The 23,726-nt window shown below is 41.9% G+C and overlaps 1 protein-coding gene and 1 non-coding gene across 6 annotated transcripts; both read left to right on the top strand.

Moving 5' to 3' along the window:
• The first annotated feature begins 688 nt into the window (after positions 1–688).
• Positions 689–22,292, top strand: PNPLA4 (patatin like domain 4, phospholipase and triacylglycerol lipase). Of its 5 annotated transcripts, none has more exons than XM_012782465.3 (7): positions 689–769; positions 2,270–2,454; positions 6,503–6,597; positions 6,781–6,916; positions 15,908–15,973; positions 21,171–21,323; positions 22,090–22,292. In XM_012782465.3, exons 2-7 carry the CDS (start codon positions 2,275–2,277, stop codon positions 22,219–22,221), a joined length of 762 nt encoding a protein of 253 aa, XP_012637919.1. In that variant the 5' UTR covers positions 689–769; positions 2,270–2,274; the 3' UTR covers positions 22,222–22,292. The 5 variants fall into 5 exon arrangements, with proteins under 5 accessions (XP_012637919.1, XP_012637918.1, XP_012637917.1 ...); XM_012782464.3 differs by having other exon boundaries at positions 762–837; XM_012782463.3 differs by lacking the exon at positions 689–769 and adding an exon at positions 1,066–1,156.
• Positions 8,143–8,283, top strand: LOC142866002 (U4 spliceosomal RNA). The gene has a single exon (XR_012916075.1). It is a non-coding gene; the product is annotated as a U4 spliceosomal RNA (small nuclear RNA).
• Positions 22,293–23,726: the final 1,434 nt, after the last annotated feature.

The following is a 23,726-nucleotide window of genomic DNA, read 5'->3' as shown; positions in this document are numbered from 1 at the left end:
CACTCCTCCTCCCTGTTTTGCTTAAGATAGAGGCAATCTCGCATCTCCCAGACTCTTTTTTGTAGCTTCTGTGAGAGTAAATCTCTGTCCTTAAACAAGGAGACCTGGAGAACATTCAATCAAGAAGCTCGACATTCCTCCAGGCTGACTTATTGGGCTTAGACAGGGAAGACATTGTTTGGGGAAAGAAAGAATTGACGGCCCTTTAAATCTGGGTGGGGATGTCAGGCACCTGGGCCACCATCAGAGCTGCTTCTTTAGTCTGACCGAGCCTTGTTGCCAGAGAACGCAACCACTATCTGCTTGGGGACCCCCATGTGGCAGGAGATTTCCAATTTTCCATCAACTCGTATTCTATCATCTTATTCTGCAGAGGAGCCACCCGGAAAGCTGACAGAGGTTATGCAGCACGCCCAAGGTCACACAGCCTAGCCAACTGAGGATGTGAACGTTGCCGGAAGTCATAGTCCAACCGCTCCAATAGCACTTAGGAAAAAAAAAAAAAAAAAAACAAAGAAAAGCTTTGAAAACCGGCCGCGGGTAGAGAGGGGGTACTGGTGAGGGGTGACCCCGCCTAGCCCCTAGACTCCGCCCTTCAGGGTAATTGGACCGCCCAGGCGGGCGCGGGCGCGAGCGCGGCGAGGGAAAGGAACCGCTTCCGGGAGACAGACCCGAAGAGGGGCGGGCACTTCCGGAGCACTGTAGATGAGGGTCATTAAAGGTCAGCAGGCTTTGAAGTGAGGGCCAGGACAGCAGGTCGCGCTAAAAGGTACACGGAGATTAATAAATAGCATGACTCTAGACGAGAAAGTCTTGCCCGCGCTCGTGAATACTCCGGTAAGCGGCCTACTGTCCCAGCGGACGCCGCCATGTTGACTCCAGCAATTTAATTAAAGCAGGTGGGGCTGATGCAGGCTGGCAGGCGTCGGCGCCGTGACGTCACAAACCCGCGCGGGGAGTTGGCACCAACCCCTTCCGCTGGACCTTCCTGGGCAGGCTCACAGCGATTGTAAGCCCAGCCCTGATAGGCGGAGCCGCGTTGAGTGATAGTCCGGCCCCGCCTCCTGGTTAAGGGGACCGTTCAACACGGAAGTGCTTCAGGCCTGCGCTGGTAATGACGGAGCTCTGCGGCCAAGCGAGAGGCTGGCGGGTCCAGGTGTGCTGTCGCGGGTCTGATGCGGCGGCAGACCGGGCCTCGCCGCCCCCAGAGCTGCCGGAGGGTACAGGCCCTGCGCGGGCTGGGCGTGGCCACCTGGCAACTAAGCACCCAATCCCTTCCCTGCCCCGTCAAAACCTGGGCTCGCCGGGAGCGGTGGCCAGGACTGTCTCCTAGTGAACACCGGCGCGGCTGAGCCGCCTCCCCGCACAGCGCCCAGCCGCTGCATCAGGAACAAAGGCCTCCGGTCCCTGAATTCTAGGTCGGGGCCATGTGCCTGGTCTCAGGGCCCCTAAATGGGGCCTTTAGGTTCCCTCGGAAACCCTCAGGACCTCCGAGTGGGCAGCCTTATCACCTGAGCAAATCGTGCCAGCTGAGACATTGGAAAACATACAGTTTTGTATTTAGATGTGTTGCCAGTATAAAGTGGTGTGCCTGGCATTTCATGGAGTCTTCAATTGCCTTTACCACTCACGACCTCTGTTTGTCTTGAAATACTTGGCAATGAGATGTATAGCCTTGTTGAATAATTGCTTTATTGCATTATTGAGTAATTAGTGTTACTCAATAGTGTTACTTAGTAATTAGTGTTACCAAAAAATATGGATGTGCAAAAGAAATGGGGGAGAGGAGCAGGGACCTATATTTGAAATTTAATGGTGCTTTTAAAAAGAGCAAATGAATTGTTCATTTGGGATTTGATAGAGTCTCTAATAGTTGTAATTTTCTCTTTCCACAATAGTAGTGCCCCCCCCCCGCTTCTGCAAAAAAGTTTCAAAAGGTCAAGAAAAAAGTCCTTCCCGATTGAAATTTATACATTACTGTCTTTTGCCAAGTAATTAAACAGTAAATTGCATAATCTATGTACTGAACAAATGTAGAATGTTTAATTTAAATATTTTGTAAAACTACTGGGTCAAGGTGAAAAGGGAAAAAAGTTTGTTTTGAAAGATACCTGTGTTTAACTAAAGTTGATTTAAACAACTGTGCTTAACACAGAATGATACATTTGAAGAAAACCTTGGAACAATGATCAGCATAAGACTACACAGTATGTGGAATAAACTATACCAACTTACAGCATTTTTGTTTTTTGTATTGTTTATTCCGCAGCTAGAATGAAGCACATCAACTTGTCGTTTGCAGCGTGTGGGTTTCTGGGCGTTTACCACTTGGGGGCAGCAGCAGCACTTTGCAGACATGGCAAAAGGCTTATGAAGGATGTCAAGGCCTTTGCAGGGGCTTCTGCCGGATCCTTGGTTGCTTCTGTCCTCCTAACAGCACCCGAGAAAATAGAGGTAATTAAGTAGTAAATAGGCTGCATTTCTCATCAAGAAATTAAGGCCAAGTAGCAAAAATGAGTGTTAACTTTACTAAATCAACCCTGCAGAGAAATAATCCTTTGTCTGAAAAACAGAAAAGGTTAAGACTTTTAAAATTTAATCAACTGGGGATCTGTGCTTTGGCTTTGGAAAAGATTATTTCAGATTTCAGTGAAATAAAATAAAATGCCTTATTTCACTCTTGAGTTTTTATTTCTGCTTAAGATTCCAGCACTGTTTCTTTAAAGCAAAGGATATTTCTTCTTTCTGTGATCATGAAAAAAGTCCGTAGCCTGTTTTCAAGGCCTTGAACATGCGGCCAACTACTCTCTGTTCACTGCTGTTTACAAATAGACATATAATTTAAAATGTGGGCACACAATTTCTATTAAGTGGAATTGTATGGGAATTTAATTTGTTTTTAATTCTCACAGTAAAAGGAAGCTCTGAGTTCTAAGCAGTTTATCCAGAAGTAGTACAAATAAGCCTTCATTATGTATTTTATTCAATGCAATCTATGTTTTGAAAATCTGTTTTCTGCTATCTGGATGGTGATCAATCATTCACTGACTGTGAGAGCTGGTTTCTTTATATGGGAAATAATATATTTGTTAATTACTTATATCTCTAGCAGCTTTGAGCAATAATAAAATAATAATTTAACACATTCATGCCCAAGAATAAATTTCAGTCCCATTTAAAATTTCAAAACTACAAAGTTTTAAACATCCAAATCTCTTTCTCAACTCTATTGTGAGCTCCTTATCAAAGAGAAGCTGGAATTGAGGCCAATTATTCAGAAAGCTTCTTATCTTTACTTCCTATCTTTACATGGTTGATTTACAGAGACCTAGAGAAATCATTAAAAACTGTAGAGATTACACAGGATGAGAACCTTAAATCAGGAAAAGTATAAATAAGGTGTGAAAACTCCCACCAAACTAGCAGAATCATATGCTGTGAGTTGCAGTGTAGCTCCTTCTCAGAATTCTGTTTCCTTTCTAAAGCAGCAGGCTTCTAAGAGGGTACTTCCACCTCTTTAGTGCAGCCTTTAGTTGGGGCAAATCCTGAGCTTTGGAGTTGGATAGACTTAGTTTCCAGCTCTCAGCAAATGTAGAAATGTCTTGTGCAATTTAGAACTAACATGATTTAGAAATACTGCAATAATACAGCCACTTACTTAACTGAAATTCTGTGATATTAAGTCACTGAATAATTCACCTAAATTTGTTACCTGATATCATCATATTTTCAAGTCACCTGTTATTTTTTCCACTAAATTAGAGACTCGGTTGTGTTGTCTGATCGTGTCAGTGTGATGAAAAGGTTAAGTATCGGGTCCTCCCAAGGGAGAGTAGAAAATGGTTCTTTTTGTTTACTTAGGGCATCCTCATTTTTCCTTTTTCAGCCAAAATCACCTTTTTTGTTTGTTTGTTTGTTTTTTGAGACAGAGTCTCGCTTTGTTGCCCAGGCTAGAGTGAGTGCCGTGGCGTCAGCCTCGCTCACAGCAACCTCAGACTCCTGGGCTCAAGGGATCCTCCTGCCTCAGCCTCCCAAGTAGCTGGGACTACAGGCATGCGCCACCATGCCCGGCTAGTTTTTTCTATATATATTAGTTGGCCAATTAATTTCTTTCTATTTATAGTAGAGATGGAGTCTCGCTCTTGCTCAGGCTGGTCTCAAACTCCTGACCTCGAGCAATCCGGCCACCTCGGCCTCCCAGAGTGCTAGGATTATAGGCGTGAGCCACCACGCCCGGCCCAAAATCACCTTTTGACTTAAGGTTATTTTATTTCTTTGCTTTTGAGCATTTGAAATAATCCATTTGTAGGATTGCTTTGAGGGGTTTTTTTAGCAAATTTTTCTACCTACTCAAATTCCTGTTAGCTCAGTTCTCACTGATGGTGTAAGTTCCTCGAGCTTTCCACTGTTGTGACAAATATGTGCGTAATTAATCTTGTTCTGAGCTGATGCATGTATAATTAAGAGGAACACCTGATGCTGGGCATATTTTAGGTGGTAGGCAAATTTAGACACGGGTATGGAAGAGCTCAATGCTGCAGGCCTTTCCTCAGCTCTCACAATTTGCAAGGAAGGCATGGTGGGGTACTCAAAAGTGAATCTGTTCATTCCTTGATGAGTTTACTGTCTGGTCAGGGATATGTGTGTGTGGGTAACTAAAATTAATGCAAGGAAATAAGCCAGGTAGACAGTCCAGCATAGGAAAAAGCACATGATTGGGGGACCACCCTCATTTCTCACCTAAAAGCTCCAGCAGCTTCCTGAGAGAGGGGCCTGTGTCCCCCAGCAGCACTTAATCACGACATTATCCAAATGCAAATCTGATTCTCTCATTCCCCACCCCACCTATGGTCTTAGCATCGCATGGTCTGGGGTTTCTCAGCACATCTGCCTCACAAGGCCTACTGGTGGCTTGCCAGGATGGATGACACATTCAGCTCTGTGCCCCTCTCTGAGTTGTTCTTGCTGCTGTTTCTACTATCATCCTCTTACACCTCCATCCCCTATCCAAGTCCTCCTCATATTTAAGGTCCCAGCACAGATGTTAAATTGCAGAAGAAACCTTTGGCAAACCCTGAGGTTGGAAGCTCACACCCACTGTATTCATTTCCTGTTGCTGCTGTGACAAATTACCAAGTTAGTGGCTTCCAACAACAGGCAGTTTTTATCTTACAGTTCCGGAGGTCATAAGTCTGAAAGGGTCTCATTGGGCTAAAATCAAAATGTCAGCAGGGCTACCCTCACTCCCTCCAGAGGTTGGGGGGAGAATTTTGTCCTCGCCTTTCCAGTTTCTAGAGGCTGCCCACATGCCTTGGCTCCTGGCCATTTCCTTTGTCTTTAGAGCCATGAAAACAGTCTTCAAATCTCTCTAACTCTGACCCTCCCCCTTCCCTTATAAGAACCCTTGTAATGACACTGGACCTGCGTAATCCAGGATCCCCTCCCCATCTCAAGATCCTGAACCGAACTGCATCTGCAAAGTCCCTTTTGCCATGGAAGTTCTCGTAGTCACAGGTTGCAGGGACTAAAATGTGAACATCTTTGGGGGAAAGGAGAGGCCTGGATTCTGACTACCACACCCTCACAGGTGTGCTCGTAGTGCTCTGTGAGCCACTCTTGGAGGCGCTCCTGAGTCTCAACAAGCACAGGTACCCTGGATCTTTCACTCCCTTGAGTCTCATGAGCACAGGTCCTCTGGATGTTTCTGCCCCAAATCTCAGTGGTTAGTCCAGTGCCCATCACCTGGTTTAATTAATGAATTAATTAATTCACCAGTTGTTGAATTAATGAATTAATTAATAAAAGACTAGACCTGGGTTCAAATTCTGACACTTATTTTTGATGGGTTATTGGGACAGACATTTAATCTCTCCAAGCCTCAGTTTTCTTATCTGCCAAATGGGGTGGTTATACCTGCCTTGCAGAGTTTTTTGAAGATGAACTGACAGAGGTAGCCTGTGTAGGTGCACAGGAGCAACCCCTTGGGGAGTTCTGTAAAATACCAGTGGCCAACACTAATCTCCAAAGACTCTGATTCAGTACTTGCCAACCACAGACATCACAACTCCTGTTTCTGTCATTGGCGTTGCCATTGGTAATCAGTTCTGTTAGAGTATTGGCATCAAACTGCTTCTGAGGCCACAGAATTGGGGTGGGAGAGGAGGTTAATTGTGTTGAGGAAATTCACTGAAGAATGTGCTAAATCAGAATTCAAATCAAGCCTTCAAGGATTTTTTTCAGATGTAGGCAAAGGCCATTTAAGGAGGTTTAAAAAGAAAACAGAATTAGGATTGTGAGAACATGTAACTTGCTGAGGGCCTAAGAATGGTGGGTGAGACCCGGGCCAGCTTGGGGATTTGTACACCTGTGACAGAGCGTGACTCACGCAGTCTGGGGTTGGGGATATAGAATCCAATGCATTGTGTGATTGGCACAGACTTTTGGAACTGTAGTGAAGTTTTTCTGACAATACATAGGGTCACTTACTGATATTCTTTTTCAGGAATGTAACCAATTTGCCTACAAGTTTGCCGAAGAAATTAGAAGGCAGTCTTTCGGGGCAGTAACACCCGGTTATGACTTCATGGCCCGATTGAGGTATGTGTGTGTGTATATATATATATATATATATATAGTACATTTCGCCCCCAAGTACATGAAGACAGAGTGTTGACGAGACTCTGTACAAACTGTGGCAAGCTCAGCATTCTCTCTCCTAAAATATTTACAGGGCGTTCAATAATTAAAGGTGAATAATGTGGATCACTTTTTCTTCTTCAGAAGCGGAGTGGAGTCGATTCTTCCTTCCAACGCTCACGAGCTGGCCCAGAACCGACTGCACGTATCCATCACCAACACTAAAACCAGAGAAAATTACTTAGTTTCAAATTTTTCCTCCAGAGAAGACCTCATTAAGGTAACAAAGCTGTGCTTCTGTCTGAGGAAATATGCAAGTGTTGATTTAAATGCTTCATGCAAATAATGAGCATTAGCACCTTCTTTAGATCCTCTGTCTCACATCGCGACCGCCTGGTAGATGGTAGATGTTCGATGCATTATGTGTCTGATGAATGCATCCACCAGGATCCCTCCCAAGGTCACCTCCAGACTGTGACCCAGAGGCCACCTGGACTTGTTCAGTGTTTTCCTACTGACATTCAGACCCTTAACATTTTTTAGGTGAAGCAAGTCACTGATGCAGTTTAGTAGCAACAATAGTTCCTTAAATGTAGGTAGCTAATACTTTGCCATTTATGTAAGACTTTTTACATGTATTCTTAATCCTTCAACAGTCCTGTAAAGCGGGTAGGGCTGGTGTTATTATGGCACTTTTATGTCTTTAACAAAAAAGAAATGGGTGGGAATATTTTATGTGATGAGCGTACGCACATACCCAAGGTTATTCTGCATGCCAGTGGGAACCAGTTCTAGGACCCAGGTCTCTGAACTTCTCAGTGTGATGTTCCGTTTTGTTCCTTCCATTTTGTTTCTATGCCTTTCTATCCAAGCACATTTGAAAGTTGTTTGGTGGAGAATTCATTATCTCTGAGAAATCCTTCACCTGATTGATTTCCAAATAACAATACACTTGTTAAGGTAATGTATTCAATATTTGTACATTGGAAAGGGTGCTCTTTTCTTAGAAAATCTGGGAAATCTTTTCTTTATTTTTTGTGCAAATCACAGCAAGCTTCAGGTAATATGGAGAATGTATGTTTTGATCCAGCAGCAGGTAATGGGTTGAGAATGAGTGGTAAAAGTTCCACCTGAATTAGATGATAAATGCATTGCTTTTTACTACATTCAGGTGCTGTGATTTGAAGCACTTAATGAAATGTTGAATTGACTAGTAAAATTACTTTGCCACTTAATAGATTAGAATATTTTTACTCAATGTACCTTTTATGCCAGTCTCTCACTTATAAATTAATAGTCTTTCTACCTTAGAAAAAGGTATATTTCTATAATCTTATTATGATATTATGGAAACTTGACAATATAAAGGGGAGAGCTGGTCAACCCATCCCTGAATGGTCACAAGTTGTCAATGTCCAGTTCAGACAGATCAGGCTTGCAGGGGGGATGGGGGCATATCTCTTCTGGTTTACCTAAAACACTTGTGTCATAAAACAAGAGGGGCTCAGCTTTGCACAGTGGCAGTATCATAGCCAGTGAGGTTTATCTGAGGTGTGATTATTGCTAATTGAAAACTTTTCCCAATATCCCGCCATAACGACTTGAAATATAATCGGCATTGGCAATTTTTGACAGTCTCTATGGAGACTGAACAAAAAAAAAAAACAAAGAAAAAAGTATAAATAAAACAAGAGGGGACTTCCTCCCTCAGTGCGCCCCTTCCACGGAGCCTGTCCCTGGCTGCTCTATCTACAATGGCAGAACTCTGAGCCCTAGATCTTCCCATAGCCCATCCTGATTTACATGTCACTGTTCAGCGTACTACCCATTTTACTGCTTTTTCATTTAGCTTTTGTGGTCTATCTTCCTTCACTAGAATGTGAACTCCAAGAGTCAGGGATTCCTTTGTTTGCCTCTGGTGCAGCCCAGCACCTGACACACAGCCAGCCAAGGTGGGGCGCTCCACCAGTGTGTGAAACAAATGCATGGGAACCAAGGTGGCAGCTGTCACAATGGCCTGCTTTAAAACAAAAGAACAGAGAAGCTGAGATCTCCCTACTCAATGACCTGGGCAAAATAACATAGCTTATTGGGGACCAGCTCGGGCCTTGGTCCACATCTCTAGCATCCTGCTCTGTCTACACCCCACAAGGGATAAAATAAATGGTTATCCTCTCTATCCCTTTTATGTGGGAGTGAGGAAGACAGACGCATGGCCCTCAGAGATGCCCATACCCTCATCCCCGGGGCTTGTCAAGATGTAACCTTACATGGCAAAAGGGATTTTGTGGGTGTGATTAAGTTAAAGATATTGAAGTGGAGAGATGATTTGGGATTATCCAGGTGGACCCAAACTAAGCACGAGAATCCTTAAAAATGGAGACCTTTCCTGGACTTATGCATCATTGCTGGTTCTGAGATGTAGGAACCCCCATTCCTAGAGAACACAGAGGCTTCTAGGAAAGTAGCTCCCCACTGACAGGCAGCAAGGAGAGGGGACTTCAGCCCTGCAGCCATATGGAACTGAATCCTTCTAATACCTGGATGAGAAAGGAAACAGATTCTCCTCCAGAAAGAAAGGCAGCCGTGCCAACAGCTTGATTTTGCCCTGGTGAGACCCGTACCACACTTCTGACCTTCAGACTGTACGGTGATAAATTTGTCTTGTTTTAAGCTGTTAAATGTGAAGTAATTTGTTGTAACAGCAATTGTAAACATGGCGTTTTTCCATTTCCTTTGTTTTGGATAATAACTACTCAGAGAATTGGTATAATTACTTGAGTTCATTGAACGGAAGAGGAACAGTTGACACAAATGCGTAATACCTTGTAAGGAGAATATTGAATAACTAACACTTATTCTAGGTTACACAAGAAACAGTCGGAATGTTTAGCAGGATGCTTTAACCTTTCTCAGAACTAAAAAGAAGGAAGGATGAATATAGTTCCTTGGAAGCAGATGGTGACTACCAAACTGTATGAAATCTATGCATGGAAAACTCATGAAGGATTTAGTGGGAAAGAGTCAGGATGGGTGAAGACTAGGAATGAGAGACCAAGAATGTTGCCTGAGGTGCTGCCATGTGCAGATGTTGTTCTGACCTTATTAGTTGGGGTGGTGGGTGGGGCAGGAAGTCACCTGAAGTCAGTGTCACTCCCCTAGGTGGGGTCCCCAAAGCCAGGAGTTGAAGCAGCCCAGTGACTTAGAACACGAGGGCTCCCAGGGCTTTTCATGCCTGTCTCTGAACATGCAGTGTTGAGTCCGCTTTCCACGATCTGGAACTTCTGTAGGTGGGGGTGGGGGTGAGATTGATTAACACTCAAGGTAAAGGAATATGGGAGAGTACTAAATACTGGTGATTTTCACCTCCATGAAGTCTTGTTCCATGTTGTGTTTTCTATCCGTTTTTATCATTAACTCATTTATTCTGATACTTACTACTTGAGTTATTTTTTAACGCCAGGCTTTCCATAATTCACCAGCTGACTGCTGCCCTTTATTACGGACACAGTGCCTGTATACCCGAAATCCAACTGGAAGCCTGTAGCTTAAAGTAAGAGTGTGTGTGTGTGTGTGTGTGTGTGTGTGTGTGTGTGTGTCTGTACTTTTGAGGAGGTCTTTTGTAACGCTCTCTGGGATGATTCTTTGTTTTATATGTTTCCTGGTGATCATGTCTAGGTTTATCATTTCCCTATATTGTCCTCTTAGACTAATTATTTTTGAGCCTCCATTTTCTCATCTGTGAAATGGAGTCATTAACGCAGTAACTAGTGTTATAGTGGAGCATAAATAAAATAAAGCATGAGAAAGTGTGTTATAAATGGTAAAGCCCTATGCATGTTGATTAAAGCCAATATTTCATAAATAATGAACAAATAAGGTAATAACCCACACACACTGCTGCTCAGCACCCCTGTACAAATCTGTCTTGAAATTTTAAAGCCATGTTAATCACAGCTTTCTTTTCTTCGGGCCGAGTAGCACTTACACTTTCTTACCAATTTTATTACCTAATTCTTTATTTATCATCTTTGTTCTTCATGGAACAATGTGCTAACCTATATCTATAATATTTCAGGAAATGGATTGCTCCTGAGTTTTTGCCACCTTTGGGCATTTGATTATATGGCTAGCTCTTCACTATAGGCCTTTTCTTAAAAAATGATTTTGCATGATGACCCTTACTTAAATTGTGTTAATTAACTTCACTTTTAGTGAAATGAAATTTTTTTCTTTCATTTGATAGCTGAAATGTTAGTTGATTATTATCTGAGAACCCCTGCTAACTAATTATGTGGTCCAAAGATTCCTTTTGTTTGGGATTGGGTTTCCATAGAATTCGGACTCTTATGTCCATGATAATTTAACTCAGTCTTTCCCACTTTATGCGCTATTACAAGACAGATGCGTGGCCTTCGGGCATTCTTTTGTCTGGAATTTACTGGTGCCAAACATTCCCCTCCTTACCAACAGCGACTACACCAAGGCACATGTGACATACGCTATCACATAGCTTTGAAGTGGCCTGAGAAGGGAGATCCCTTTACAGAGTTCAACCAGAGCCATGAGAGTCCCTCCTCCAAATATCTTGTCTTTATTTCCCATCAATCCAAGACTTGTTTTGGGTGCCATGCCTAGAAAAAATGTTCCTCCAGAGGATCGAATCCACTGATCCTTTACACTGGGGGGCCACTTGTCTTCAGAGGATCAACACTGAGCTGAGATCAGTTTTGCAAATACAGTAATGGTTTGGGAGTGGGAAAGAATCACGGAGTGGCCTTGCACACCTGGCTGACACTTGCCATTGGTGGACTTGTGGGCTCCTTGGCCACTCTCAGCCTCTTCTGAAGGTCAGATGAAGTATGTGTGAACATCTGCCCCTCACGTACGTACTTAGCAGGTGTACGCGGTGCCCTTCGGGGCCTCCAGTCTCCTGTCGTCTATCTCTGTACACCCTCCCTTCTTTCGTGTGGTTCCGTGGTGCTCCCTCGCCTGGTGAGCCTCTCTACTCATCATCCTCTGAATGTCCAGGTGCGTACAGTGCACATACCAACTCATTCGTTTTAAGTTGCAGATTTTATTCTGGGCTGTTTTTCTTTAGAAGCATATATGCAACCAGGAAATCCAAATACATTTTAATACTAGCCATCAGCAAAGCAGAACTAGGGAAGTAAGTCCTTTCTTTAACAGAAAGTCATATGCTACTTCCAAGGCTAGGGAGAAATGACTTTTTAGTTAACAATGCCATGGTGCCATGGAGTTCCACTACTGCCCTGAATTGGTACAAATCATTGAATCTTCATGTTTAAAGCAGATGCACGTGTGTGTTCTGAAACAGTCTTTTGACACGTGTAAATGCTTTTTGATACAGATTCCCGGGAAGACTTTCACACACAATGGTATCTCTGGCTCTCTTGGGAGGAACTACACTGTCTCCATTGCTACAATGTCCTGAATGTTCTTGCACACAAAGAGCATGCTCTTGCAGCAAGCTCTTATCACACTTAGCCTTGAGAAGGTGAAATAGAGACTGCATTTAAGATGGATCATTATCTTGGCAAAACTGGGGAATAGAATTTGAATCTCTCTTTGAATTTCAACCATGCCAGTAAGTTCTGTATAACCAGTTAGATTCTCATTAAAGTCCACAGTAAACTTTAGGCATAGATGAAACCTGTTGAGAATTTACTCTCTAAGGAAGTTAGGCCACATAATTTTCTAAACACCTCTTTTCTATAAAGTGCAAAATGAAGACAGCCAGTGAGAATGTGTATTGAATATTACACTAGGCAATGTTTTATACTGTGGTTACAGGAAGTCACTCATTTTCACTGTTATCACTGTGGATTTAGTAAAAATAAAACAAAAGTCAGATCAATGTATTTGCATATGTATAATGTTTGAAGCACTGTATCAAGTGATGGGACGTGAGAAGTCGGTGCCTGCTGTCTACATCAGCATTCTCAACCATGGCCACTGCACTACCAACATTTGGGCCCCATTAAATCTTTGTTGTGAGGGCTGTTCTGTGCTTTTCAGGAAGTTTAGCAGCATCTCTGGCCTCTGTCCAGTAGATTGCAAAGTGTCCCTGGGTGTAAAATCACCACCAGCTGAGAGCCACTGCTATAACTGTGTTGAGATTGTTGGTGAAGTAAGTGTCACGGGGAACACTTTTCAGATGCACGAAAAGCACATGTTTAGACGTAATATTTCATTAAGTGACCTCAGAATGTCAATCCTTATCTCCTTTCTTAGAAAATCCTATTTGCCTGCAATAAAATGGTGGTAAGCTGACTACGAATAAGAAAAGCCGCTTAGTTCTTAACTATCTAAAGCTAATTTTCCCGCTAAACTTAGTTTGATACACAAATCATCAGTCTCTATGAAGGGAGAATAAGCTAAGACAAGAACAAATACATTGATTTGGAGGAGTGACAGGTATTTTCCAGCTCGCTGCACTTTTCATATCGTTCAAGAGGATTTTTACTGTTATTATCTGTAGGAAAGTAATTGGATAGCATTTTTCATCTCTATACTTCAAAACAGTTCCAAGCATTAACTTGTGAACTCTGCATTATACTTTGACACAGGGGGAGAAGGAAAAAAACATCATTCTAGTTCTAAGGGTGGTGATTTTTTTGCAGGCTACATATGTTTCTGTAGCATAATCAAATAAATCGCTATATTTATAGAGTGCCTTTGGTCCTTTAAAGACCTCTAAGTACTGTAATTTTACAATATGTGCACTGTCCACAAATTGTTCCAGTTATTGCTATGGTGCAATGGTGCATTTGCTGAATAACTTCATTAAATAGCTACATCGTGCTTGCAAAACATACCTAGGGTCTGTGATTATTTTTTTAAAGGAGTAGCCAGTTGATGAGAGGGTCAGATCTGGTTAGGGTAAATGCAATTACCTTAACTGTAAACAACCTTTCTCTGAAAACGGCCCAACTGCTTATGATGTCATTGTTCCCAGTGCGCTGAGCGGGTTGGGACTGAAGATGCTTGCTTTCTGTCCCCTCTCTGCTATCAATTTGTTAAGTGATCTTCAACAAATCACCTAAGGTGCCAGCCACTTACTGCTGCTCTGCCTCTTTGTGGAGTGAGCATGGTTGATGCCACGTCGTGCTCTTGCATTTTGCGGCATGTTCCAAGCTGAGGTTCAGCGGTGAATGCTTTGGTGCAGGCGTGTGCATTGACTCTTTGTAGAAGGTTGACAAATCGTATGTGAGGTTGTTATTGTACCTTGCGATAAATAAATAAATACATAAAAAAATAAAAGTGGCTGCTTTCCTCTGGGAAACAGTGCTGCAATTAGCGTGCTTTTAATATTTCGATAAACAAGTAATTGGGATAGATGTGCATAAAATTGGCCAAAAGGCGGGAAAAGGACCAAATGTAAGAAATCTGACTTGTGTGTGTTGGCCTTGGTAAAAATACACGTGCCCATATATTTCATATTAAGATGAACGTGGGTCCAGGTGCAGTCTGAGCCACTTACTAGTGGAGACACACTTGAGCAAGCAGCTCCATCTTTTTGAGAAGCAGTTGTAAGAGAATTAAATTGGACATTCTGGTCGAGGGTGTGCAGCAGGGTCTACTTCAAGGGTGTGCCATGTTGCACTTGCACAGGGCCCCACTAGCGAAAGGGCATTATGGTTGGTTTAATGCTCTACTGTCAGCATCTTGAAATTCTTAATACTTTCTGAACAAGGGGCCCTGCATTTGTATTTTGCACAGGGCCCAGAAATTATGGAGCTGGCTCTGGCACCTAGGACCAGCCTGGTACAACAGAACCCTTTAACACATGGCTATTTCCTATCTTCTTTCCTGTCCTCGTGTGGTGCTGTCACCCTTGAATCTGCCACTGCTAAAATCTGAGACCCCAAAGCTGCTTTGGCCACCTGTCAGGAGCCTAATGCTGTAGGAGCTGCCTCAGTTAGGACCTGTCCCCTTTCATCCAGCATGCCACCGCAGCATGCGGCCATCATGGGTAATCCACTAGTGGGAGTGCAGGAAGAGTCTTGGATGTCTTCATTCCCACCACAGACAGGGGGGAGGGACACAGCGCTCGTTTGTTGAGAGTCTTAGCCCAGTGAAGGGCTGGCTGTACCAGCAGAGAGACCCAGAGCCCTTTCCCTCAGTGAGTTTTTTTGGTAATAGGAACGGGAGATGTGTTCAGGGAAGAGCCACCATCTAAAAGATGTTATGCCAAGTTCCGTGTACATAGTTCAGGCGTCAACATGGCAAGAAGCACTTCCAGCTGGGTTGGGTCACAACTCAGGATTTTCCTGTAGAAATCGTGCTGCACTGTTTGTTGATGGGGCCGTCATTTAGTTCAATTCAGAATAAACAGGATTTCGAGAGTTGACCTAGAAATCATACCTTTATAATATTGTTTTGGAGGGCAAAATGCCTTCTGAGTTCCAAATAATTCTAAACAGATGATTTACAAATCAGCATTTGGGCCATAATCCATTTCTGAATAATGTATGTTGAAAAAAAAAAATCTCTTGAAATCTTTGGCAACAAACAGCCATATAGAGTCTTTCACTTATCAGTTGAAAGATTATAGCTTAAAAAATATTCAGTATCTAAGGCAGTATGTTTTCAGCTAGTGATTTAGGAACCACTGTGAAATAAAACATTTACATTTCAGGAGAGCCACCAGAGCCCAGCTTCTTCTGTTGTTAGGAATGGTAATATCCTAACTGACAATCTTTTTCGACTTTTTAAATGGAAGATAAAGTATAATTGGTGTCTTAACTTGCCAAGGTTCCACTATCTATCATGACCACGTCACTAGAACATAAAATGTGCTGTTCCCTTAGCACATCCTAGTGACATAAATTAGAATATCTCTGAGCTGGTGGATTAACCACCCTTGTCATAACCAGAGGGATTTGTTCCTCTGGGAAATAAGATTTTTACCGTTTATGATAGAACATTACAAATAATTTATTTGCAACCTGCATGTACTCAGGAATTTAGACTTACCTTATATTTAATTTTGCAATGACTTGGTTGTCTACAATTAAAATGCTGATTTTTATGTGTGTGAGGTTGATTAAATCAACAAGTGTGGATTTTTGCCTATCTCTTTAGAGTCTTTTCAGATATTAAAAATGTTATCTCTTATGTAACTATGTGCAGTGGTATACTTGAAATAGGTGGAACTTATTCATTTAATAAAATGTTTACAGCAAATAATAGATCATATTTATTATCTGAATATTAATGTCTGTACTTACGAGCTGTCTCTCCCTAGGTCCTCTTAGCTAGCAGTTTCGTGCCCATCTATGCGGGCCTGAAGGCAGTGGAATACAAAGGTCAGGTAAGGTGGTTGTCACTGAGGGATTACGCTAATCCCCATATTCGTATGTTTCTTTTGAAAGATCCAATTTTATACTTAGTCTGGTGGCTCCAAATCAGTTTATTTATTTTTTTTTCTCATAACTGGGTTTGTTTCTATTTAAAATGAAGAAAAATCAAATACAGGCAAGGGTGGTACCTTATCCTCAAGATTTCATGAATGGGAATAATTCACTAGAAATGCCCTTATTTTTGTCTTTAAAAAATATTTTTTTTTTTTAAAGAAAAACAGTGAAAGATTTTTTTCCACCTAGTAAAGTCCTTCTATAAACTGCTAGAAGCAGAACTGCAAATCAGGGAGGGAAAGGCTCAGGGCCTGCATCCCTGCCCTACCCGAGACAGTGCTTCCTTCCGCCGGGCCCCTGGCCTCCCCAGGGGACGACCCAGCCTCCTCCCAGGCCCCACGCACCAGATCTCTTCACTGCCGAGGGCTAACACGCATTTCCCTCGAGGAGAGCTCTCCCCACTTAGAGCGGGCACCTAAGGCAGGATGTGGCTCTGTTAGGGAAATTTAGACATGGGCATCAGCTAAAGTCAGCTCTCAGCGCTGCCCGGCAGCCTCTTAGCACACCCCCTCCGCAGTCCACGTGTTGTTTGTTCCCAGCATTTGCCACTCCACCCTCGGTGGCTCCTCTACTGTGTGGACGTGGGTCCAACATAGGCATTCGATAGTCAAAATGGTGTCTGTGTAACACATACCAGACATATGCATTTGATAATCAAATAGAGTATCTGTTGAACACATGCTGGAGACAGGCATTTTTTAATCAAATACAGTATCTTTTTAAAACACACAAGAGATATGTATTTTATAATCAAAAAGAGTATTTAACATATACCAGAGATAAACATTTTATAATCAAATGCAGTAACTGTTTAACACATACTAGAGATGTATATTAATATTTTGTAATCAAATATAGAATCTATTTAACACATATCAGATATGCATTTTATAATCAAATACAGTATCTATTTAACATATACCAAAGAATCAGAGATATGCATTTTATAATCAAATACAGTGTCTATTTAACATATACCAGAGATATGCATTTTATAATCTAATATAGTATCTATTTAACATATACTAGAGAACCAGAGATATATATTTTATAATCAAATACAGTATCTATTTAACATATACCAGAGCTATACATTTTAAATAAAATACAATATCCATTTAGCATGTACCAGGGATATGTATTTTATAATCAAATAAAGTACATATCTAAAACATGTCAGATATGTACATTTTATAAACAAATACAATATCCATGTAACACATATGTATTTTATAATCAAATATACCTATTTAGCATATTCCAGAGATCAGACACATATTCATGGATGAATAAATGACATTTGTTTTATATATATGTATACGTATTAATATATATTTATTCGCAAATGAGCACATACAAAGCGTTTTACATATCATGCATTCATTCACTCACTAAGAGGGCCCAGCACAGGTCTGTGCTCAAGGCATTGATGGCCTCACAACAAAAGAACTGATTTTTACAAACCCCTTGGCTAATGGGATCAAGGAAACATGTCTTTTCTGATCTCATCAGTAAGTACTTTGAGCATGTGGTCCTGAAAGTACAGCACCACACACCTCCTCGACTCTGCTGTTGTAGAGGGAAGGAAAGCAGCCGTAGGCAACACATCAACAAAAGTCTCTGGTTGTGTGCCAATAAAACTTTATTTATAGAAGCAGATGGCGGTCCATGGTTTACCAACCCCAGACCTACAACAAGGAACCCTGCAAACCCCGATTTCATCTTCTGTAAAATGAGGCAACTGAATATACTATTAATAGTATGACCTTCCCACTTTATAGTGTTCTTATAAAGATCAAATTAGATGATACATGAGAAATCATTTTATAAACCTTTAGGCCCTGTGCCATGGTATTTATAATAATTATAGATATCAACATCTTACTCATTCTTTCAACAATGTAATTTTTATTTTTGTTTTTTGAGCAAAATGCACCCTAAGAAAATCAAGCCCTGCATCAAGGTATCTAACACGCAGCTGGGCACAGGCTTGGATGCTCATGGAATACTTGCTGAATGACTAAATAAATGGGTTCTTTCAGCAGAGATTACTCCTCATTTTTTTTTTAGGTTTTCCACTTAAATTATGTAATCACAGTTGCTTAACTTCATAAAGCATACTCTTAATAGATACCCTTAGTATATGAGTGCACAAAGCAGAATTTAACAAAGTACTGACAGGTGAGTCATCCTGCCTGTACTGGTGTGGCAGGTGCCCTTGTCCCTTTAGAAGTGGTTCCAGGAATTCTGGCTTTCAGGGCTGCGACCTTCAGAGGACAACCACAATAGACGCCTGCCCCGCAATTGGGCATGAGATTTTCTTTTCTGTTGTTTATTTGTATCTCCTTGGACTTGGGCATTGACTTCAATGTCGAGTGTGCTTAGAAGATGGGCAGCAATTGGAGAAAGGATAGCAGGACAAGCCTTGAGATTCAGCGGCTGCGCTGTAGGGTCAGCAGCCTGTTTGACTCTGAAACACATTTGCCCTGGAGTTTTTATGCACTTGACCTCCTGCTTCCCTTGAGGAGGTGGTGTTATGTGAAGGGAACTAACAGGCACAGGGCAAATCTCCAATGGCATGGATCAGCAGCTGTTTTTTCCTTAGGACTGTTTTGAAATTGTAGAAAGCTTACAGCATTAGCTACCACTGAATAAAATGCTGCCTATGAGGTGAGGATGTAAAAACAACTTGCAATAAGCAGCCAGAGAATTCAGGGACAGAAAGATTTAACGTGCAAGATTTTAAACTATCTGTAGAACATAAGATATAAAATGTTTCCACGCTTAATTTGGAGGTTGAGGAACATTTGTTGCTGTGATTGTTTTTTGCAGAAATTTTGCTAGAATCAGCATGCCTGAATGAATGTGCGGCTGTTCTGAGCGACACAGCTCACGAGAGCATAAATCGGGAGTAAGATGTAGCACATTCAGAATATCTGAGCTGAGGGTGCTACAGCATCGTGGGTTTTGGAGGAGTTCACTCACTGCAAATTTAATCAAGTCACTTGATAAGCTATGCATGTTCCCTAGCCATTTATCCAATCAGAGCAAGCCAACAAGAGCAAACAGAATTGGGAGAAAGGATTTCTGATTCCCTGAAAGAGCAATCATTAACCCCGTAGTAAATTATAATACTTTCCAATTTAATGAGCCAGATTGCCCTTCTTTTCATTAAGTTGAATAAGTCAGATGAGCTCTTACTTAAAGTTATATGACATATCTTTAATTTTCCTTGATGAAACTTGTATGAATTTTTACGTCATTGGCGACAGGTTCTGCCGAGAACATGAAATAATTCTGGAAGGTGTCCAGTTTTTTTTCCCCCTCTGGGTATTATCCTATTCCAGAATTTGATATTTATACCTAAAGCAGTCAGAAAAAAAAAAAAAAAAAAAGCAAGCTCTGGGGCAGAATCAGATATTTTGGGCCCTTCTTTTTGTAAACCTCCCTTTCAGATTGCATTTATATAACCTGCTATATTTTATGTATATATGTGTATATATATATATACACACATGTACATGTACTACACATATGAATGGGTCCACATAATACACATAATTATGTAATAATGCATGTCATATTATTTTAAAAATAATGACAACATACATATTTTCCAGGTCAGTTTTATTTTAATCCAACCTACTTTCTCCTCCACCAAAATGCAGTTCCCTCGAAATAAATTTTCAACCCATTTTAGTTTTTTATTTATTTACTTTTATTCCCTTTGGAGGAGTTGGTGGCTGCCCACGGCCTTTGTAAATAATGTGATTCCAATCATTTTGTCACAATCTTTAGAAGCAAAACCAAGAAAGCAGGACATAAAAAAGGGAGACACCTCAAAAATAAATGAATTAATTGTTTTAACTGAGTCAAAGGCTTTTTATACTGACCTATTTCTCCTTCCTCACTCCACCTTCATGTTGAATAGCAAAGCTTTGTTTGTCTAGGTTGCATTTTGCATGTTCAAGTGAAACTTGGTTTACAGATTTCTCCACTAAAGATTTCTATGTGAGGGATCCTCAACCATTACCAGACTTTTATTTTTGGATACTATCTATTTTTCATCCCATCCCTTCCCCAAAACACTGCCAGCCACAGGGTCTCCCACTCTTTCCTAATCCTTCATACACCCCCTCTTAGAGAAACTTAGCACTCTGTGGAGGATATTTTACATGGAGAATTTGGACTTTATTTCTGCACCTGTGTGTATGTCTTGCTGCAGCTGGTCTGGAGAACACATAGGCTCCTATATGCGCTGAGACTCGCTGGCCTTGGACTAGATAGCAGAAGGGATCCTCTTTGTGGTTCTCTGCTGCCATTTCTCAGCATGTGGTTCCCTAGAGGGGAGGGGCCCCGGGGAGGGGGACAGGGGGCACCACTGAAGCTGCACAGGCCTTGAGCTTCTCTCCATTCCTCCTCGTTACCCCAGACCCTGTTTCCTTCTCTCCTGTGGGAGTGGAGGGCTTCTCTGCTCCGCTCCTTCCCTCACTGCCCTGTGGGGGAGGGTTGGAAAGCACCACATCCGTTTTGTATAATGTTTGTTTCTATGCATTACTCCCCATTAAAACATACCCCCCTGCTTCCTCTGCACGGGAGCCACTTTGGAATTAGAAGGATTTCTGATTATTCTGTTTATTTTTAAGTTTGCCACGCAAAATGCCAATTTCCAATTCTTATAATAAAAATGGAGCCTCCTCCGGTGGTGGGTGTTTTTGTTCAATGTCAACAGTAAACTCGACCTTTGGTTAAATAATAATCCCCAAGCTAATTACACATGGCTTCTTAGACATGCACTGCAGTCAGTAAGGGTTTAGCCACAACTTTTGTAAAATAATCTATTAAAGCTTTTCAACATTTGGAGAGATTTCCTGATTCTGTCTACAGTTGTTCCTATATTGGTAAGTGGTATGTGCACACAGATTTGTTTTGCTCCCAAAACAGATCCCCAATCGAATTAGTCCTTGGAAATAGTAATTTAAGAGCATAGCCCAGGCTTGGATCTTCTTAGAAGGAAAGAAAGCCCCACTCCGTCTCCTGGTGTGGGATGGATGTGTGGTTGACTCGTGCCGATGCTGCGTGTTTCTCCCACAGAAGTGGGCGGACGGCGGCCTCACTAACAGCCTTCCCATCCTGCCTGTCGGTCGCACGGTGACCATCTCCCCCTTCAGTGGACGGTTGGACATCTCCCCACAGGACAAAGGGCAGCTGGATCTGTATGTTAATATCGCCAAACAGGACATAATGGTGAGTGATTGTGTTCAGTGATTTGTAAGGAGTCCTAATCCACCAAAAATTCCCACGGAATTCAGCACATTCCCCAAGCACTAGGAGCTCATTGATAGCTTCATGTGTGAGTTACATCTCACAGTGTGTTTTCCACGCTTTGCAGCATGTATCACACATGGGGACCTGGCTTCCCATGGGCTGTCGTCAGTAGTAAGTCCTTTTGCTGCTGCTGAACAATAAATTTGTGTGCTATTTTCTTTCTCTTCACTTCTTTTTTACATTAACAAACTTGGTAGGGTATCGGAGAATTTTAAATTAAATCATTTATTTGTTTGCAAAGACAGAGGTAATGAAATATAGACTGGAGAAAGACATAGCGTCCCAAATGAAAAATTGACATAAAAATATTGATTCCCATAATCTAGTCTAATAGTTCTCAACATGGGGCGATATTGTACCCAGACATTTTGGGTTGTCACGTCTCAGGGGTGCTACTGGCATCTGGTGGGTAGAGGCCAGGGATGTCGTTAAGCATGTCGCAATGCACAGGCCAGCCCCACAACGAGGAAGCAGCTGGCCTAAAATGTCAGTAGTGCCAAGGCCGAGAAACCCTCCTCTACTCTAGGGGTAGAGTTAACTTCTTAAGTTTAAATTTTTCATACTCATTTTTTTATTACTGCTAATCGTATCTATGATTTAAAATAAAACATGCAATTATGAAAATAGCATATACTTTCCTGCACTGTAATATCATATTGCTTAGATTCCCGTCTTTCTATTCTAGCTGTCCCTGGCAAACCTGGTGCGGCTCAACCAAGCCCTCTTCCCGCCGAGCAAGAGGAAAATGGAATCCCTGTATCAATGTGGTTTTGATGACGCTGTTAAGTTTTTACTTAAAGAAAATTGGTTTGAATAAGATGCTTAAAAGTCTATGATGCAAAACTGGTTTCAGACTGTTTTCTAATTAAATCCTTTTTTAAGAATCTATGAGGACTCTGTCAATTTCATTATTACTCTTTGTGATATCTGTGTTTATTTTTAATATTTGAACTATGACTTAGCACAAGGAAATAAGAAGCATTCTGTTAGAATCAGGCAATGATGAAGAGGTATATACTCAGGTGGTAAGGAGTCATTTTCAGAGAGCAGTCATGCAGGAGGGTCAGCTTTTGGGGTAGCCCATGGAATGTGGGAAATGCTCACCGTTCAGGTGCTGTGGAGAAGGCAGTGACACGATTTTGACATGAAGCACGAGTGTTTCCATGAGTTAGCCACAACCCCGCAGCTCTAGAACTGTGGGAACCAGGCTCTCAGGCTGACTCGGCCACCGTGGGAGAGGAAGGATTTGAGAAACAGGCAGCGTCAAGGTGAAAGGTGTGTACACCAGCTCCTGGTGCAGTAGTGGGTGGGCATCAGGAAGCCTGGGAGATTTTGAAACCGGCTATGAGTTTCTTATCTATCTGTAGAGGCCTCCCCTTCCCCATTGTCCGCCCCTAAACCCCACATCCCAGCTAAGGAGATTATCAGGCTGTTTTGATGCTTTCCTCTTCCAAAACCCAAGCTATCATTCATTCGTAGCTTCTGTCTCTTGTCTCTCCCTTGTGTCTCTCTCCCTTCCTCCATCTCTCTCTCTACTCTTCTCTCTCCCTTCCCCCTTCCTCCCTCTCTCTGTCTCTCCCTTCCTCTCTCCCTCTGTCTCTCTCTCCCCCTTCTCTCTGCCTCTCTCTCTTTCTCTCTTTTTCTCCTTCCCTTCTTCTCTTTTCCTCAGCTGCCACAAGGTCATGCCTCTCTGAGTGTTTTGCTATATACTGGATATATCTACTGGATATATCAACTCTAGGAACTTAACTAGATAAGTTATATATACAGGATATGTCTACTCTAGAAACTTAACCATATAAAATACTACTAAAAGAGGAAGCACTGAATAAACCAAGTAGCAAATAAGAATTAAATCTGGAGTAATCATTCACTTACCATTTTTAAACCATGTTCTACTTATCCCAGGTCTTCTGCTCCTGGAGCCATCACTTTGAGGACTTGGGGGTGGGTTTGCATTCATGCACTCACACTGTCTTAAACCTTAAATCTGTTTTCATGGGGTTTTGCCAAGCATGAACTTTTAATTACTAAGAGGCAGTTAGAGACAAACCAATTTAATTGCCTGTCTTTAATTGTCATGCATTTCTCTTCTCACCCTTCGAAACCATTCTTTAAATCAATTTTATGGCTCTCAAAAGCTCAAAATACACTATTTTCAGCACATAAATGCCAACTACGGCCTCTTTTCTTAGAAGTTCTGCACAGACCCCATCTAGAGTAATAATGGCCCTTGGGGTACATACTTTTTCCTACTCTAACAAACACATAGTTAATTTTATGTTGTTTTAATAAGTGACATGAAGTGGACGGATTCTCAAA

Source organism: Microcebus murinus, chromosome X (assembly GCF_040939455.1).
Source record: "Microcebus murinus isolate Inina chromosome X, M.murinus_Inina_mat1.0, whole genome shotgun sequence".
NCBI classification, from domain to species: domain Eukaryota; kingdom Metazoa; phylum Chordata; class Mammalia; order Primates; family Cheirogaleidae; genus Microcebus; species Microcebus murinus.
The sequence above is the reverse complement of the archived record's forward strand: the minus strand, read 5'-3'. Positions and strand labels throughout refer to the sequence as shown.

What these genes read in the sequence shown, in the direction of transcription:
- PNPLA4 (XM_012782462.3), top strand. Translation starts at nt 1,115, where the DNA reads ATGACGGAGCTCTGCGGCCAAGCGAGAGGCTGGCGGGTCCAGGTGTGC. An exon ending in CAGCACCCGAGAAAATAGAG is followed by an intron (nt 2,455 to 6,502) that starts GTAATTAAGTAG and finishes ATTCTTTTTCAG; the next exon opens with GAATGTAACCAATTTGCCTA. An exon ending in CAGTGGAATACAAAGGTCAG is followed by an intron (nt 15,974 to 21,170) that starts GTAAGGTGGTTG and finishes TTTCTCCCACAG; the next exon opens with AAGTGGGCGGACGGCGGCCT.